The 18,348-nt window shown below is 44.0% G+C and overlaps 1 protein-coding gene across 3 annotated transcripts in view; it reads left to right on the top strand.

Moving 5' to 3' along the window:
* Nucleotides 1-18,348, top strand: part of LOC121289047 (lysine-specific demethylase 4A-like) — an 85,658-nt gene that overhangs the window by 12,972 nt on the left and 54,338 nt on the right. Inside the window, exons 1-6 of one of the 3 annotated variants that reach the window (XM_041207981.1) lie at nucleotides 1,957-2,050; nucleotides 3,562-3,718; nucleotides 6,835-7,010; nucleotides 11,027-11,141; nucleotides 12,466-12,659; nucleotides 14,890-14,939. In XM_041207981.1, coding sequence (XP_041063915.1) covers nucleotides 3,581-3,718; nucleotides 6,835-7,010; nucleotides 11,027-11,141; nucleotides 12,466-12,659; nucleotides 14,890-14,939 — 673 coding nt within the window. In that variant the 5' untranslated portion in view covers nucleotides 1,957-2,050; nucleotides 3,562-3,580. Of the gene's footprint in view, nucleotides 1-1,956; nucleotides 2,051-2,269; nucleotides 2,420-3,561; nucleotides 3,719-6,834; nucleotides 7,011-11,026; nucleotides 11,142-12,465; nucleotides 12,660-14,889; nucleotides 14,940-18,348 lie in introns of those variants that run through there. The other 2 variants (XM_041207979.1, XM_041207980.1) reach the window with 2 other exon arrangements.

The following is an 18,348-nucleotide window of genomic DNA, read 5'->3' as shown; positions in this document are numbered from 1 at the left end:
CTTTCCACACCACCCCCTCCCCCCCCACCTTTCCACACCACCCCCTCCCCCCCCACCTTTCCACACCACCCCCTCCCCCCCACCTTTCCACACCACCCCCTCCCCCCCCACCTTTCCACACCACCCCCTCCCCCCCCACCTTTCCACACCACCCCCTCCCCCCCCACCTTTCCACACCACCCCCTCCCCCCCCACCTTTCCACACCACCCCCTCCCCCCCCACCTTTCCACACCACCCCCTCCCCCCCCACCTTTCCACACCACCCCCTCCCCCCCCACCTTTCCACACCACCCCCTCCCCCCCCACCTTTCCACACCACCCCCTCCCCCCCCACCTTTCCACACCACCCCCCTCCCCCCCCACCTTTCCACACCACCCCCTCCCCCCCCACCTTTCCACACCACCCCCTCCCCCCCCACCTTTCCACACCACCCCCTCCCCCCCCACCTTTCCACACCACCCCCTCCCCCCCCACCTTTCCACACCACCCCCTCTCCCCCCACCTTTCCACACCACCCCCTCTCCCCCCCCACCTTTCCACACCACCCCCTCCCCCCCCACCTTTCCACACCACCCCCCTCCCCCCCCACCTTTCCACACCACCCCCTCCCCCCCCACCTTTCCACACCACCCCCTCCCCCCCCACCTTTCCACACCACCCCCCTCCCCCCCCACCTTTCCACACCACCCCCTCCCCCCCCACCTTTCCACACCACCCCCTCCCCCCCCACCTTTCCACACCACCCCCTCCCCCCCCCCACCTTTCCACACCACCCCCTCCCCCCCCACCTTTCCACACCACCCCCTCCCCCCCCACCTTTCCACACCACCCCCTCCCCCCCCACCTTTCCACACCACCCCCTCCCCCCCCCACCTTTCCACACCACCCCCTCCCCCCCCCTTTCCACACCACCCCCTCCCCCCCCCCTTTCCACACCACCCCCTCCCCCCCCCCCTTTCCACACCACCCCCTCTCCCCCCCCACCTTTCCACACCACCCCCTCCCCCCCCCCTTTCCACACCACCCCCCTCCCCCCCCCCCTTTCCACACCACCCCCTCTCCCCCCCCCTTTCCCCACCGGGACCCCCTCTCCCCCCCCCCTTTCCACACCACCCCCTCTCCCCCCCCCCCTTTTCCACACCACCCCCTCCCCCCCCCCCCTTTCCACACCACCCCCTCCCCCCCCCCCCCCCTTTCCACACCACCCCCTTTGGTTAGTTATATTACTTTATTTACTTTCCCTTATTCCTGGCACTTTTCAGTTCAATCCAACTAGTTTAAATTTAATTTAATTTACCTTTAATTTACTCACCAGGTCCCCCTTACCAAAGGCACTGCTCTTTTTGATGAAAGGTAGAAAAGGGAAGAAGCGCTACATTGTTCCTCACCAAACTCCCAATCCATCCTCCCACCCCGGGCTATCTGTACTTTGCTCGTCTTGTTTTCTACCCTTACTGTCCCCATTAGCACATTTCTTAGATAATATCACCACCATTAACACCTCTTTGTCCTTTTGTCTATCTCCACCTATCACTGGCCCTCTATCCTGCGCTACTTGTCCCACCCCCCTTAAACCAGTTTATATTTCACCTCTCTTCTATTTTTTCTTAGTTCTGATGAAGGATCATACGGAGTCTTTCTTCGCAGATGCTGTCAGACCTGCTGAGTTTTTCCAGGTATTTTTGTTTTGGTTTCCAGCATCCTCAGTTTTTTGATTTCCCTCAGTCATCTTGAATTCTTGCCACTGGCCGCTACTTGTTGTTAAATAGAGGTGCTAACTGGCAGCCAGTAGGGAAAGATCCGCTGATTGGTTGGTGGCGGTGGACGCATTTTTTGATTGGCTTGTAGCGGCAACCCAGGTGCTGATTGGCTCGTACTGGGAAACGGGGCGCTGATTGGCTGGTAATGGTTGGAAAAGGGCGGGTCGAAATGTCATTCTTTTAACAAATGTAGACGGGAGGCGCTGAGGAAACGGGCGAAGATTGGGAATGATGGGCATCAGCTTCTACTGATACCATGCGAAGGAATTTTTTTTTTCAAACTTCGAGGTTCGATTCGCCGCGATCGACCAAATTATCTAAAATTATGAATAGATTAATATTGATTTCCGGTTGTCGTAACTTGCGGCAACTTAACTTGCTTGAACAATGGCTTGACTGACAAGACGAATGACCAATCGAGTCGAAGCGCTGGCGTTGTTATGACGTGAACCGTACGGGGCTGTCTAATCAGCAGAGGCAGGGCCGAATGAAGGAGGTTGAGGGGAGGGGGAGGGAAACGGGCAGGTTTGGTTGAGGCGCACGATCAGCGGCGGCCGCTGTCCCCGAGTGGTGGAGCGGAACGGAACGGAGGCGGCCTGCGCCTTTGCGCTGAAAAGCGTCGCCGGCTTCGGGTGGGCAGTGAGGCGCTGAGCCCAGGTGACACCTTGTAAAACAATGGGAGAACCGGGGCCGTCCCCACTCTTCTCTCTCTCTCTCTCTCTCTCTCTCTCCCCCCCCCCCCCCACCCCAGCGGCCACAAAGGGAATTAGGGCAGCGATTTAAAGAGCAAACGGCCGTGAGGGAAGCTCCTCGGCCCCGGTTCGGTTCGGTTCGGTTCAGCCCAGCCCCGGCTGTTTGCAAACTGCTGCCTCGCCCAGGGTCGTGCGGTGGTGGTAGTGGCGGCGGTGGTGCGGCCGGGATCCGGGGAGAGGCGGCGGGCAGGGCTGGATTCCGAGGCCAAGTGAAAATGAAAGCGGGTGGGGAGGGAGGGGGAGAGGGAGGGGGAGAGGGAGAGAGCGGCCTGGAGACAAAGGGAGATGCCGAGCCCCCAACCCCCCCCCCCCCACCCCCCACCGAGGGTGTGGGTTTAACGCCCCCCCCGGTTCCTCTCGGTTTGCAGCGCCGCTTTACATTGCGCAGACAGCCAGCAGCTCCCCTTTGTTGACACCGTCTGCGATCCTTGCTTTTATCTTAAGATCGCAACTTGCCTCTCGCGGTTTGCATCCTGCGACGTTTATGCAAAATGTTTTCCTCTTCCATCGTTTCTCGTTTTTATTTTGCTTATGGGTCGAGGCAAAGTTTACATTTCTGTTTCAACCCCATAGCGGCCTTTTTGTCAGTGCGGTGAATATGTTTTCGGCTCCAGTCTTTTGTTGCCGAAGATTTCCGAGCGATTTATTAATCCATTATTTATTTCTTATTTTAATTCCCTCTGGTAATCTGATTCTCCCTCCTGGAGAGCGATCAGATATCCAGTTTTATGACCTTATTCCTGGTTTTATAACGGTGCTGAAATATCTGGATAATGCACTGTTTCACCATCTAAATTGCTAGCAGAATTATACAATAAATGTTGTTCTTGAACTTCCACCAATTTTATGAATCCTATAGAAGTAGGATACCTTGCTATGATTCTGTATACACTAGTGTGGGAGTGGTCGGTTGACACTGGTAACCTTAGCTTGAACTGTTTCAGGTCATTTTGTTATAGGCCCTTCTTAATATTTGTAACAAATATGTCTTATCACATGTAATCTCGGGTTGCCAAATCTCAATTTGTGTGAATGTTTGCATTGCAGGTGATTGAATTTGACAACCATGGCGTCAGATTCTGCAATGCCCAATCCCAGCTCTCGGATAATGACTTTTTATCCTACAATAGACGAGTTCAAAAATTTCAACCGTTATGTTGCTTATATAGAATCACAAGGAGCCCACCGTGCTGGACTTGCAAAGGTAACTTGACAAATGCACGTAATTATATTGTATTTTCCTTTCAGGGGATGACTTGTACTGAAGTTTCCAATTCCAAAACACTATTATCTCAAGTTGTGAAGCTTGTGATTGTCGCACAGCGGGTACAGATTTGAATCTTGGCAATTGCTGGGCACAAGGGCTGTATAATCTGTGCAGTTTCATAAGGCCCTAAGCCAGTGTGATCTATCTTGGAACGCTCTTTTGTTATTCTAGGAACTCGGGAACCATTTCCAATTTGCTGATAGCAGCAAAAAAAATGCCCGCAAAACAGAAATTGATCCTAATAAAAGTGTCACTGTTCCAATACTCCATCTCCTTTTGTCCAGCATGCTGTAATTTTTATGTTCGACCACATTGTCCCGATGACTGGTTATGAAGATCCATTGACGCGAGCAGCCCAAACATTGTAACAGTACGCAGGTTAGATGCTTTCTCCAGACCTGATTCAGTGGCTATGCAGTAACCTTCCAGAAAGAAGATGCAAGAATCAGGTAGAGGAGAGAAAAGAGCAAGGGTATGTGGGGAACAGGGTCCGGGCTGAGTTGCAGGATTTGTGTGGAAGGCAGTATAGGTGTTTTACTAAAACTGATGGGATCAGCCCATGTATTGGACTGAAGCTTCAGCGGTAAGCGTTTGACTCCAAATGCTTAAATTTATAAAGAAAACAAAATCAAGGAGTCCTGAATTTGATATAATTCTGGTCAACATACAAAACCTGTCACCATTTTTTACTATGAATGAAAATATGCAGCCAAATATGTTCAGTTAACATCTGACCTGACATGGTGGAGTGCTGAAACCCACCCATTGTTCAATACGAGAGCCCAATAATAAAATGGTCAATTTTAACAATTATTGGATGTCTCGTTCGAAGCATATTTAATTCTTCACCATCCCTTTTCCATCACATACAATTTTTATTGGTAAATCTTTAAGATTTCCATAGTTATTCAGTGCCATTTATTCTTCTGTCCTGTATTTTTTAAAATTATTTTGTCACTTATTTTTACAACCGTTTCTTTTCGCAATTGTACATATGGATGTTGAACAGCAGAGTAAATGGTGGTACTTAGTTTCATTGTCTAATAAAATGTAGGAGCCCAAAAGCAAACCTCTGGGGTCCCTGCAAGGTTAAACCTAGAATACTGCAAACAGTTTTTGCCTCTTTTATTTAAGGAGGAATATACTTGCATTGGAGGCAGTTCAGAGAAGGCTCACTAGGCTGATTCCTGGAACGAGGGGTTTGTCTTATGAGGAGAGCAGGTTGGGCAGGTTGAGCAGGCTGGGCCTATACTCATCGGAGTTTACAAGAATAGGAGGTGATCTTACTGAAACACAAGGTTCTGATGGGTCTGAGAGGTTGTTTCCCTTGTGTGGAAACCAAGAATTGGGGGCATAGTTTCAAAATAAGGAGCCTACCATTTAGGGTGGAGATGAGGTGGAATTTCTTCTGGAGGGTTGTAAGTATGTGGAATTCTCTACCCCAGAAAGCAGTGGAGGCTGGGTCATTAAATATATTCCAGGTTGAGTAAGAACAGAATTTTGATGGACAAGGGAGTCAAGGGTTATCAGGGGAACAGGCAGGAAAGTGGAATTGAGGCCGCAGTCAGATCAGCCAAGATCTTGTTGAATGGCAGAGCAGGCTCGAGGGGCCAAATGGCCTACTCTTGCTCCTATTTCTTATGTAACACCATCACAGCTACCTGTAAACTGTTAGCATATGATGCAGCTGCGTCTTAGATGTTTTGCACCACGGTTACCATTCTCCTCCACTCCCTGTAGAGTAGATCTTTAAGCGATATGATTTTGTAATGCAAACCCAAGGGAATCAGTATTATTTAGCAACACCAACAGAGAGGAAACGCAAAACTTTCAAGTGAAATGTTAAATGTTGCCACTTTTCAATTTTGGCATGTCTCCAGTTTGATTAACTTGTGTATGATAGTTTTTCAACATGTGCCATTGTTGAATAATACTGCAATAATTTTGCTTCAAAATATCAAACAATAACTAAACTATATGCTGAATTAAGCATTTAGTTGATTTCTGAAATGGAACTTGAACATCCCAAATTTCATCAGTTGCTGATGACCTTGGTTACTTTAGATTACCATAGTAATTGAAATTACAACTTTAATGTGTAATAAGGGTGAAAAAGACAATCGTTACCATTAAAACAGATAGCTTGTGATGAATCTTAGTACATGTTTCTTTGAATGTCTTGTCTTTTATTTCTCTAAGATAAAAGCAAAATACTGCAGATGCTGGAAATCTGAAACAGAAACAGCAAATGCTGGAAAAACTCAGCAGGTCTGACAGCATCAATGGAGAGTGAAATAAAGTTAACGTTTCAAGCCCCTGATAACCCTTCTTCAGAGCACTCCACAGATGCTGTCAGACCTGCTGAGTTTTTCCTGCATTTTCTGTATTTATTTCAGTTTTCCAGCATCTGCAGTATTTTGCTTTTATCTCTATTTGATGAGTTCTGTTATATTCAAATCTCACGTCTCAATTAAATTAATCTTGTGAAGGAACACTTTACAATATAGGAACTCCAAGGTTCCAAATAGATGTGCATATTTTGAGGCATCCCGTGCAGTATTGGGGAACAGCTAATTAATCCACAGAATAATTTGGGAAGAAGTTTGGGATAAATAACTGATGACATTCCTAAGATTTGATAATTAGGATCCTTGTGTTCAGATCATGTATTGATGTTCAGACATCTATTACACTGTACTTGGTGATATCCATGTGGGAGTATAGGCATTAAAAAAAAATACATTTGTAAAAGTGGCAATGCAGCTGGCATTACAGTTCCAGTTTAGGCTTTTTACTGCTCTAGACTGGCATATCCAAGTACCTGTAGCTACTGTTAAACTGTCGTGATCAGTTATGATCTTAAAGACATGGCTAATGTTAGCAGCTACATATAACAGTCTTGTGTCAGGAGCACAATGAGCAAAGCCATAGGCGATATAGTACATTACAATACTGTTTACTCATGTGACATTTCTTAAGCTGTATCGCATAAAATGCTGTGTACTATTTTTTTTTCAAACATACATTTAGCTAATTCTCCTTGTCTCTAACAGGTTGTCCCTCCAAAAGAATGGAAGCCTTGTAAAAGCTATGATGACATTGATGACCTGGTGATTCCAGCCCCTATTCAACAGGTGGTGACAGGCCAGTCAGGCCTCTTCACACAGTACAACATCCAGAAGAAGCCAATCACTGTACGCGAATTCCGAAAAATTGCTAACAGTGATAAGTAAGAAAGCCTCTTTCTGTTGCTGCTTCTTATAGTAGATTGTTAGAGAAATTAACCTGTTAGCCAAATTGAACAATATTACACAAGAAGCCAACAATTTTTTTTTTAGAAGTGTACAAAATGTGTTTTTGAGGTTTCTCAAGTATCTAGCTTTGGATAAATTATATCGCGTGCTAATAAGAGTCCATTCAGTTTCTGACTTAAGCTGCAGTTATGAGTGGTACATCAAACTCATGGTATTTGCTTATTATTTGAGTGCTCTAGCATTTCAGTAATGAGCAGGAGAACAGTTAGTAGTTGAGGTGATTTTCATAGGTGGCAAGATAGCAAGCATAGACAATGATTAAATAGTAGTTACACTGCAGAAACTGGACATTTTGCACCCTCCCCCCCCCCCCCCCCCCCCCCCCCCCCCCCCCCCAACCCCCGGCCAGTCTGTGGTGTTTATGCTCCACACAACCTTCTAACCACTGTCTTTCATTTAATTCTATCTGCAACTCCTTCCTTTCCTTTCTCCCTCATGTACTTAACCTAACTTCCCCATTTAAAGGCATCTGTAGTGGTTGCCTCAACTACTCCATGATAGCAAGTTCCATGTTTTAATCACTCTCTCAGTGGTCCTGTACTGTAATCTTTATTGTATTTATTGGTGACTATCTTGTAGTTATAGTCCATAATGTTTTACTTTCCTACAAGTGCCAATATCTCCTGTATGTCTACTCAGTGAAACCCATAGATAATTTTAAAGACTCAGCCTCCTCCTCTAGAGAAAAGTGTCACAGCCTATTCAGTCTTTAGATCATTGTAACCTCTTGAGTTCTGGCATCATCTTTGTGGTTTTTTCCCCCACCCATCAGTGCCTCTATATCCTTTTTGTAATGTGGAGACCAGAACTACACCACACTTTTTAGGTGTGGTTTAACCATGCTTCTATAAAAGTTTAATGAAACTTCCCCACTTTTAAATTCTATTCCTCTAGAAGCAAACTCCAATGTTTTGTTTGCATTCTATTTTGTTTGCATTGCTACTTTTAATTTGTGAACGTGTACCCCTAGATTCCTTGGCTTCTCCATCCCATTCCTCTGGGAAGTATGTGGCTTCCTTATTCCTACCAAAATGTAACATCCCACATTTTATCTATGTTAAAGTTTATTTGCCATTTACACTTACGTTGGCTTATACTTTCAGTCTTCCTCAGCATCAACTATACCTAACTAATTTGCTGTTTTCTCTGTTCTCTGCAAATTTTGAAATTTTACGTTAAAGTCCTGCAGTTCGTGACTTCTTTCGTGATTGCACTTACCTGCGCGAAAGTACTACACGATCACCCTTTGCGGCCCCAAATCTTCGCCTATCCACAATTTAAGCAAACTAAAAACAACGAATTCTTGTAACAAGCCAGTTCTTTCTGCGTGTGTGTGACACTGAAAGGGAGAAAAGAGATGCAGGTTTGCTGTGTATGCGCGCACATTTATATAGAGATGTTTTTTTAAGCGAGTGAAGGTTAGTTAAACAGTGTATGTTTCTCCCAGTTGTTAGAGTCTGTCTCTTTGGTTGCTCTCAGCTCTTGCTCGGGCCTGCTGGCAACCAATGAGGGTCCCTGTTGTAGTGGCAGCTTCTCACTCTCGTCCAAACAGGAGAGGGACAGAGTGTGAGAGAGAGGGCCAGCATCAGCAGCAACTTCAATCCTCTTGACTGTCACTTGCACAACAACAAACAGTAACAGAGCAACAAGCAGCAACTTTTTAAACATACAACTTCACTCGTCCAACACCACCCTGAGCTGGGTGCGATGAGAAGAGAGCACTGATTAGAGAGAGAGGCTTTAAAAGGGCTGCTGGACGGACAGGACCCCGGCATTTGGCCGTAGTTAAATGTTGGGGAAATGAGTAATGGTTTAAATGCCAGGATTACAGGCGGTGAGCTACCTCCATACTAGACAATAATGTGATGTTGTCAATAACTTGGAAAGTTCTCATCTCTCTCCGTGAAATGGCAGAGTGAAAGGAACTGGCTTGGGTCCAGACCGTGCTTTTTGCATTCAATTTTCTGTCATGAGAAAGCAAGCAATAAATAAGGAGGAAAGGGACGGGGGTGGGAGGGTGAAAACTGGATTGGAGAGAGAACCATGTTTAATGGCGAAAGGGTCAGCTGGTGCCTTCAGTACAAGAAAGCCTCTCACAAAAAAACCCAATTAACATCCAAAGTTTGGGATGGCAGGTACCTATCTAATTCACTCCCACTATAAACGATTTCGCCCTTTGCGAGAATTCGCAGGAGCGTAGCTCCCTTTGAAAGGCAGGACTTCATTGTATTTCCAATTTGAGCTCAAGTCATTTATGTAAGTGGTGAACAGCAGTGGTCCCAGCACCAATCCTCTGCACACCACTTGAGTTCTTTTAATCCCTAGGCTCTCCTGGTTTGTAGTTTGGCTACTTGTCCCCTCAATCTGTGTGTTCTGATTATAAAGTAAACTGGGAAGATGGTGGTGTAGTGGTAATGTCACTGGACTGGTATTCCAGAGGCCCAGGCTAATGTTCTAGGGACATGGGTTCAAATCCTGCCATGGCAGCTAGTAGAATTTAAATGCAACGAATTAATAAATCTGGAATTGAAGGCTAGTTTCAGAAATGGTGACCTTACAACCATCATCAATTGTTGTAAAAACCCATCTGGTCCATAATGTCCTTTAAAGGGGAGGAGATTTGTCATCCTTCCCGGCCTGACCTATAGACCAACTGCAATGTGGTTGACTCTTAACTGTCCCCTCAAATGATCCAGCAAGCTACTCAGTTGTGGAAAAATAGGGATGGCAACAAATGCTGGCCTTGCCAGTGGCTCTTGCATCCCATGAAATAATAACAAAAAATGACAGATATTAGGAAGTAGGTTCATAAATGGTTTCCATGATCTTTCCCAGCAATATTATTTTTAAGTGCATTATGGAATTTTAATGTTCCATTAAACATATACTATATAATAAATATATAGCATCTATAGGTAAACATATAGCATCTATAGACACCACTAAGTATAGCATCTGGAGAATGATTTTTTTTTTAAAGAATTCCCTGAGGCAGTATTGTGAGATAAGACCATATAAAAATGCATACGGTTTCCTAACTAACAGAGGACTGAAACAATCTTTGCAGTCAGATCCCTTTAGCTGTGGGCACTGAGGAGGTGAAATGGGAGATTTTAATGTCTTCGCTTTATAAAGTTTGAAGACTTGAAAATGGAATGTCAAAAAATTGCTGTGGAGGAGTTCAGACTAGATTAAGGGATTTGTTTGAAGATCTCAGATTCAAAGAGTTCTTGAATTTGCTACTCCTGTAACCTTCCTCGAATCTAATTAAAGCAACACCAATTGAATCTAGCCTTAATGGTCAAAGCCCTGGAGTTGATATTATTTGAATACAGTCAAGCTGCTTGCACAGTATGAAATAGCGCTTTGTGGTTTGATGTTCAAGTTAATCTAGTTGTGTCCTGGCCCTTTGAACTTTAATAGCCTTATCGCTCAATCTGGGGCTTGTATTTAGGCAGTCAGGCTTGTTAAATTGTTTGTCCACTCTCTAACATGGGTAATGGGAGCAGAAGCAAAGGGAGAATAATGTATATGAGTTTTGGAGAAGGGATTAAAGATGTGTATTTTAATTAATGTAAAGCTAATACTCCATTTCTTTGATTTTGAGAATGAAAAATACAACAAACAAATTATTTTAATATTTTTATAATTTTATTGGGTTACTAGTATTAAAGCTATTGCTGAATTTCCTATGGTTTTATTAACTCCTAATGCTAGAGTTTTTTAATGATGTGTGAGTGGGAAACCTGGGAGGAGGGGAGAATTTATCTGGGTTCACCACAGTAACAATTCAAAATGTGCTATTCCTGCTCTACAGTCTAGCTGATGAGCTCTAAAAGTCAAGCTTAACTCATTTTTTCATTTTTGAACTAAATTTATGTCCAGCTAGTATTATTCCATTTTTTGGCTATTAAATGTGTACCTCTTTCAGATACTGCACCCCACGCTATTCAGACTTTGATGATCTGGAGCGCAAGTATTGGAAAAATCTCACATTTAACCCACCAATCTATGGTGCAGATGTCAATGGTACATTGTATGATGAGGTAAGGCATAAATAAATCCCAAGTTTTCGATTGTTGTTGTGGTTCCCAGATATATTTAATATAGTGGCCTTGCTTCAGTTTGCTCCAGCTTCCCCCAGCCCACCCACCCACCTTGCCCTGAAAATGCTTTTAAATTGAATGGGTTTCAAGCATTACATTGTCTGCTATGTATTTTGTGACATATCCAGAATTGGTGAATTGAAGTCTCCTAAATCAGACTCAATACTACTCATCCTCAATCACTAAGTTTTAGTTTAATGGAACAGGAGGCCATATGGCCCATTGTACTTGCATCAGCTTGCTGAAAGGGTTACCAATTAGTCTTTCCCCTTTGCGCTTTTCCTACAGCTCTGCAAATATTTCCATTTTAACATTTCGAGTCCATATGACTTCTTCAGAGCTACACTCATGTCCTGTCTTGTTACTTTACAAACTCATGTGGGGAAAAATTGCACTGTTTTCATAAATCCAATTAGAACAGCTTAAAAATGGTTTTTGAATATTCCCACTCTTTAATTCTTCTAGTTCTTAAAATTATTTTTAAAAACATTTTCAATTGTCCATGTCATTCCTCCACCTTCTCTGGTACCGTGCCTTTATTATCTCCTTTCTTTTTCCCTGCTAGTTGAGTTTTGGTGCTTTCTATGCAAAAGATGTTACTGGTGCCTAATTTAGAAATATTTTGTGTTTCCAGTGAGACCAAGGGCTGTGGGTTCTAGCTCAATATGAATTAGTATAAAAGCATGATCCATAGAATAGAATTCTAGAAGAGACAGGCTTTATCTTTTTTCTTTTTGCCTCATTACTTTTAATTGAGAGGATCGGTCTGATAGCTACTTCTAAATCTCTTTGTGACTGGCTGCTCCCTCACCAAATTTGGAAATGCCTGGCCCTCCACTTTGTAACCTCCAGTTGAGATCAGGTACATGCTGAATAACTAATAGCAGGTGTGGAATTGTATCTCATTATTCAATGGAGCATCTGAGAGAGTTATTGTAAATAAGTATGCTGCTTGTGACTTGGTCGTTTGATGAAAGGTTACTGTTTAACGGTAATTCATTTTTCTTTCACAGTGAAGCTAATTTTCCAGGACACTTAGTGGCTGCTGGGAGTAGGGGAAATGAATGGCTTGTAATAATTTCCTTTTCATATTAGAAGGAAAGGTTGAATTGTCTCTGGGCATTATCATTTCCACAAGATATAACAATAGTGTGTACCTTTAGTTAATTTCTTAGTAATTAAGTTTAAATTTTGCACATTTGCCAAATGTTGTATTTTTTAAACAAAATATTTTGCTTACAGATGCAATTTTCTGTTTGTTTAGGGTGTGTCTGAATGGAACATTGGGCACTTGAACACTATCCTGGATGTGGTAGAAAAAGAGAGTGGTATCACAATTGAAGGTGTCAATACACCATACCTCTATTTTGGAATGTGGAAAACCACATTTGCTTGGCACACTGAGGACATGGATCTCTACAGCATTAACTACCTGCACTTTGGTGAACCCAAGTCCTGGTAATGGGCTCAGATTTATCTTGCACTCTTCATTTTTGTTTCTGAACACTATATCTTGGATTTAAATTGTGTTATAGTGAAATTGTAATATGCAACAACCAGGATGGCAGAAGGCAAACTAGAAGGACCTTGATATTTTTATTGCCAAGTAACTCCTATGTTGTTGTGGTGCTCCAGGTCAAATCTAAATATGGAGCTGAAAGTAGAAGTTAGCTGATCTATTTTGGGAAAGGGGAGAAAGAATTGACTTGGATATTCAGTAACTGCTTGACTTGTGTTTCTCACTGATTAGTGTTCGTACATATGTAGAATAGATTGTGATTAGACTGAGTACTGTTAAGACTTGCAGCTATATGAAAAGAAACAGAAACTTGTATTTTTTTAGTGCCTTTCTAATCATATTGTCCCAAAGTGTTTCATGGTCATTTAGCAACTGTAACTGCTGTTATGTAAAATGCAACAGTTGATAGATGCACGGCAATGAGCTAAATAACCAGTTAACATACTTTTGGTATTGTTGGTTATGTGATAAATGTTGCTCAGGACATTGGGACCATTTCTACTGGAAAACCAGCACCTGATCTAGATGTTGTTTGCAGTCTGCCTTGTGAAATTAAGTGGTAAAGCCATGTCTCCTGTGACATGTCAAGCTACATGTGGAGGGCCCTGGGTCTTGAAACTTGGATAGACTACTTTGCATTCGGCTTATCCTGGATTGACCTTCATCCAGCTTCTTTGGAAATGGGCAAGGAATGTCCTTAAATCCACTTGCACAGTTCCATTCATGTGTCCACGCAACCAAGGTTATTGAAGAGAAACATTTTTTAAAAACAGCAAAATGTATAAATCACATTTACAGCAAAAATATACACTAGGAAAACGTAGCAAGAATTACTGGAAAATGAGGTGATGGGCAAGCATTTTTGCAGATGTTTCAACATCTACCTACAATTTTAAGAGATCTGCTTGAGCAGGACAGGCCCCATTTCATCTGGGTGAGCAGCATAGTCAGCATCTGTTTCCTGACTGTTGAAGTTGTGTGAAGGATCTAATTTAGATATACAGTCAATGTGAAGTCTGTGCATACTACTAACATGGGCTCCATCTCAGTTCGAAAATCGTCTGTCAGGAAATTTGGTGATCATCGGCCTGTCTGCAAAGATCCACATCCTGTCTAGACCATGGGTAGCTTACCTCACTGTTCCTGAAGTTTGTGTTGAGCCTAGTTTCAGAAGTTCACAAAGATCAAAGATGGAGTGGTCAGAGTGGAAATAAGTAAAATTCAAGGAGCTCAGGGTCACCTTTGTGAACAGAACAGAGATTTTTGGCAAAGCATTCACCAGTTGTGTGTTTGTTTTGCCCCATGTAGAGGATAGTACATCAAGATAGTAGAGGATTAAAGCAAATTGATGGGATTTTCACTTGGTATTGGTTGTGCTATTACTTGCCTGCGAGTATTTGATATTGACATGGGATACTTGATGTGGAAACATTTTGCACTGACATCATGTGTTGTGCTAACTTATTTTCATGAGCGGAGATTTGACAGAGCTATTCAAAATCATGAAATGTCTGGACAGATGAGATAGAGAAACTATTCTCATTGGCAGAAGGGTCGAGAACCAGAGGGCACAGATTTAAGGTGATTTACAAAAGAACTGGAAGCAACATGAGGAAAAACGTTAGTAATGCAGCAAGTGGTTAGGATCTAGGACCCAGAATGCACTGCCTGAAGTGTACTAGGGACAGGTTCTGTTGTGACTTTCAAAAGGGAATTGGATAAGCACCTGAAGAGAGAATTTGCAGAGCTACAGGAAAGGTTGGGGGAGTGGGACTAGCTAAAGTGCTCTTGCAGAGAGCTGGCATGGACATGACGGGCTGAATTGCCTACTTTCGGCAACCGTTCTATGATTTTACACAAATAATGAAAACAGATCACTTATTCAAAGAAAATATATCTGGTTGACTAATTTAAACTGCATTTTTATTATTTATTTCTGGACTTCTTGTATTGCCTCTCTGCCTGAAATAAGACAGCATAATTTGATGGTGAGCTATATTAAACAACTTGCACCCGGCTTGTTCCATCGAAAGTCAGGACAGAAAATTTCCTTGAGGTGTTCTGTCAGTGGTAGAATTGTGTTGCTGCAGATGCCTGAGTGGTGATGCCCAAATAAGGAATTTGCAACATAACCTACTGAGTAATATATATGTATCTATATTCTTGCAGGTACACTGTTCCTCCAGAGCATGGAAAGCGACTGGAACGCCTGGCTAAAGGTAAAAATTTGTATTGCAATCTGTTTGGTCTTTGTATGAATTTCTTCCTTGAAATAGCTTGGTGGGATAAGTTCAGGAGAGAATTTTCTGTTGAATATACGTCCTCATTTTTATAATTGGTGGGGAGTTTGCTACAGAGTAGAAATATTACACAGGTTTCCTTTGATGTCTATCTAAGGAACTATCAAGTTTCTTACCGTTATGAACACAGGCAAGATTACATTTCATTCCTTGTTGGTCACTTTGTTAAATCACCATGGTGTGCCCTCAAGCATTTCTGTTGGAAATGATAGCAGTTGTGACATAAACAATTCTGAGATCCAATTGAGTTGCATGACTTTTGGCTCTACATTTAAGTTGTCTTTCTCATCATTTACAACGCCTGAACTGCCTGCATCCTCTCTACCCACCGCCCACAACCCTGCCATTTTTCCTCTAATGTAGTCACTTCTGAATCTGTCCAGTTGGTGATCTCCTGAGAAAGGCAGGTTCTGTGCAGTGAAATAAAAATTTTTGGTCCAACACCACCAGTTTATATGTTGAGTTAATTTAAAAAAAATACTATATACCCTTTCTTTACTCCTGCGCTTCTTTAAGGTATAATATTTTTTGGATCCAGCCAAACAAAGTATTTTCAGATTTCTGGATGAGTATGCCTGACAAAGGTTGTAGGGACATGTTCTGGAATGGTTCCAGTATGAATTGGTGCTTTCTACTGGCCTAGAGTCTGATGTATATCTGCCCACTCCACATACAGTCTGGCTTCACCCACTAATTCATGCTCTCGACATAAAGGGGTCTGAGTATCTTATTTACTCATTTCTTTTGGAGGAGAGGAGACTGGAAAGACACAAGTTACTTTCAACTTGAGTATATTGTAGGTGCTTTTAGCCACATTGTATAAATGTACATGAGGTAAACATTGACAGATGTTTATAATTCAAGCACTCTCTTTCAGCATCACTAATAGCTGGGGGCTAATGCCAAAATTGGGAGAGCTGTCTCACTGACTAGTCAAGCAACAGCCTGACGTAGTCATCCTCACAGAATCATACCTTACAGATAATGCCCCAGACACCACCATCGCCATCCCTGGGTATATCCTGTCCTACTGGCAAGACAAGTCCAGCAGAGGTGGTGGCACAGTGGTATACAGTCGGGAGGGAGTTGCCCTGGGAGTCCTCAACATCGACTCTGGACCCCATGAAGTCTCATGGTATCAGGTCAAACATGGGCAAGGAAACCTCCTGCTCATAATAACGTACCACGCTCCCTCAGCTGATGAATCGGTGCTCCTCCATCTTGAACACCGCTTGGAGGAAAAACTGAGGGTGGCAAGGGTGCAGAATGTACTTTGGGTGGGGGACTTCAATGTCCATCAACAAGAGTGGCTTGGTAGCACCACTGCTGACCGAGCTGGCTGAGTCCTAAATGACATAGCTGCTAGACTGGGTCTGCGACAGGTAGTGAGGGAGCCAACGAGGGAAGAACACACTTGATCTTATCCTCACAGCCTGCCTGCCGCAGATGCATCTGTCCATGACAGTAACAGTAGGAGTGACCACCATTGTGGAGATGAAGTCCTGCCTTCACATTGAGATAGCCTCCATCGTGCTGTGTGGCACTACCACCGTGCTAAATAGGATAGATTTAAAACAGATCTAGCAGCTCAAGACTGGACACCCATGAGGCGCTGTGGGCCATCAGCAGCACTCAAACACAATCTGTAACCTCATGGTCCAGCATACCACCCCACTCTACCATTACCATCAAGCCAGGAGATCAACCTTGGTTCAATGAAGTGTGCAGGAGGACATGCCAGGAGTAGCACCAAGCTTACCTAAAAATGAGGTGTCAACCTGGTGAAGCTATAACACAGGACTACTTGCATGCCAAACAGCATAAGTAGCAAGTGATAGACAGGGCTAAGTGATCCCAAAACCAATCGATCAGATCTAAGCTCTGCAGTCCTGCCACATCCAGTCGTGAATGGTGGTGGACAATTAAACTATTCACTAAAGGAGGAGGCTCCACAAATATTCCTATCCTCAATATGGAAGAGCCCAGCACATCAGTGCAAATGGTAAAGCTGAAGCGTTTGTTACAATCTCTGCCTCCTCTGGAGGTCCCCAGCATCACAGATGTCGGTCTTCAGCCACTTCTATTCACTCCACATGATATCAAGAACCGGCTGAAGGCACTGGACATTGCAAAGGCTGTGGGCCCTGACAATATTCCAGCAACAGTACTGAAGGCTTGTGCTCCAAAACTTGCCGCGCCCCTAGCCAAGCTGTTCCAATACAGCTACAACACTGGCATCTACCCGGCTATGTGGAAAATTGCCCAGGTATGCCCTGTACACAGAAAGCAGGACAAATCCAACCCAACCAATTGCCGCCCCATCAATTGGCTCTCGATCATCAGTAAAGTAATGGAAGGGGTCATCAACGTCGCTATCAAGATAACCTGCTCACCTCTGCCCAGTTTGGGCTCTGCCAGGGCCATTCAGCTCCTGACCTCATTGCAGCCTTGGTTCAAACATGGACAAAAGAGAGGTGAGAGTAACTGCCCTTGACCTCGAGGCAGCATTTGACCGAGTGTGGCATCAAGGAGCCCTAGCAAATCCGGAGTCAATGGGAATCGGGGAAAACTCTCCACTGTTTGGAGTCATACCTAGCACAAAAGAAGATGGTTGTGGTTGTTCAAGGTCAGTCATCTCAGCTCCGGGGCATCACCGCAGGTGTTGCTCAGGGTAGTGTCATCGGCCCAACCATTTTTAGCTGCTTCATCAATGACCTTCCTTCCGTCACAAGGTCAGAAATGGAGATGTTCGCTGATTGTGCAATGTTCAGCACCATTCGCGACAACTCATACTGAAGAAGTCCATGTCTAAACGCAGCAAGACCTGGACGTTATCCAGGCTTGGGCTGACAAGTGGCAAGTAACATTCGTGCCACACAAGTTTCAGGCATTGACTATCTCCAACAAGAGAGAATCCAACCATCCGCCCTTGATGTTTGATGGCATTGCCATCACTGAATCCCCCACTATCAACTTCCTGGGGGTTACCATTGACCCGAAGATGAACTTGACTAGCCATATAAATACTGTGGCCACAAGAGCAGATCAGAGGTTTGAAATTGTGCTATGAGTAACCCACCTCCTAATTCCCCAAAGTCTGTCCACCATCTACAAGGCACAAGTCAGAAGTGCGATGGAATACCTTCCACCTGACTGGATGAGTGCAGCTCCCACAACACTCAAGAAGCTTGACACCGTCCAGGACAGAGTAGCCTGCTTGATTGGCACCACATCCACAAAATTACACCCTCCACCACCAACGCACTGTAGCAGCAGTGTGTACCATCTACAAAAAGCAACTTTTTTAATATATCATTGAGCAATATTA

This window comes from Carcharodon carcharias, chromosome 16, assembly GCF_017639515.1.
Source record: "Carcharodon carcharias isolate sCarCar2 chromosome 16, sCarCar2.pri, whole genome shotgun sequence".
NCBI classification, from domain to species: domain Eukaryota; kingdom Metazoa; phylum Chordata; class Chondrichthyes; order Lamniformes; family Lamnidae; genus Carcharodon; species Carcharodon carcharias.
This window is presented reverse-complemented; position numbering and strand designations above follow the sequence as displayed.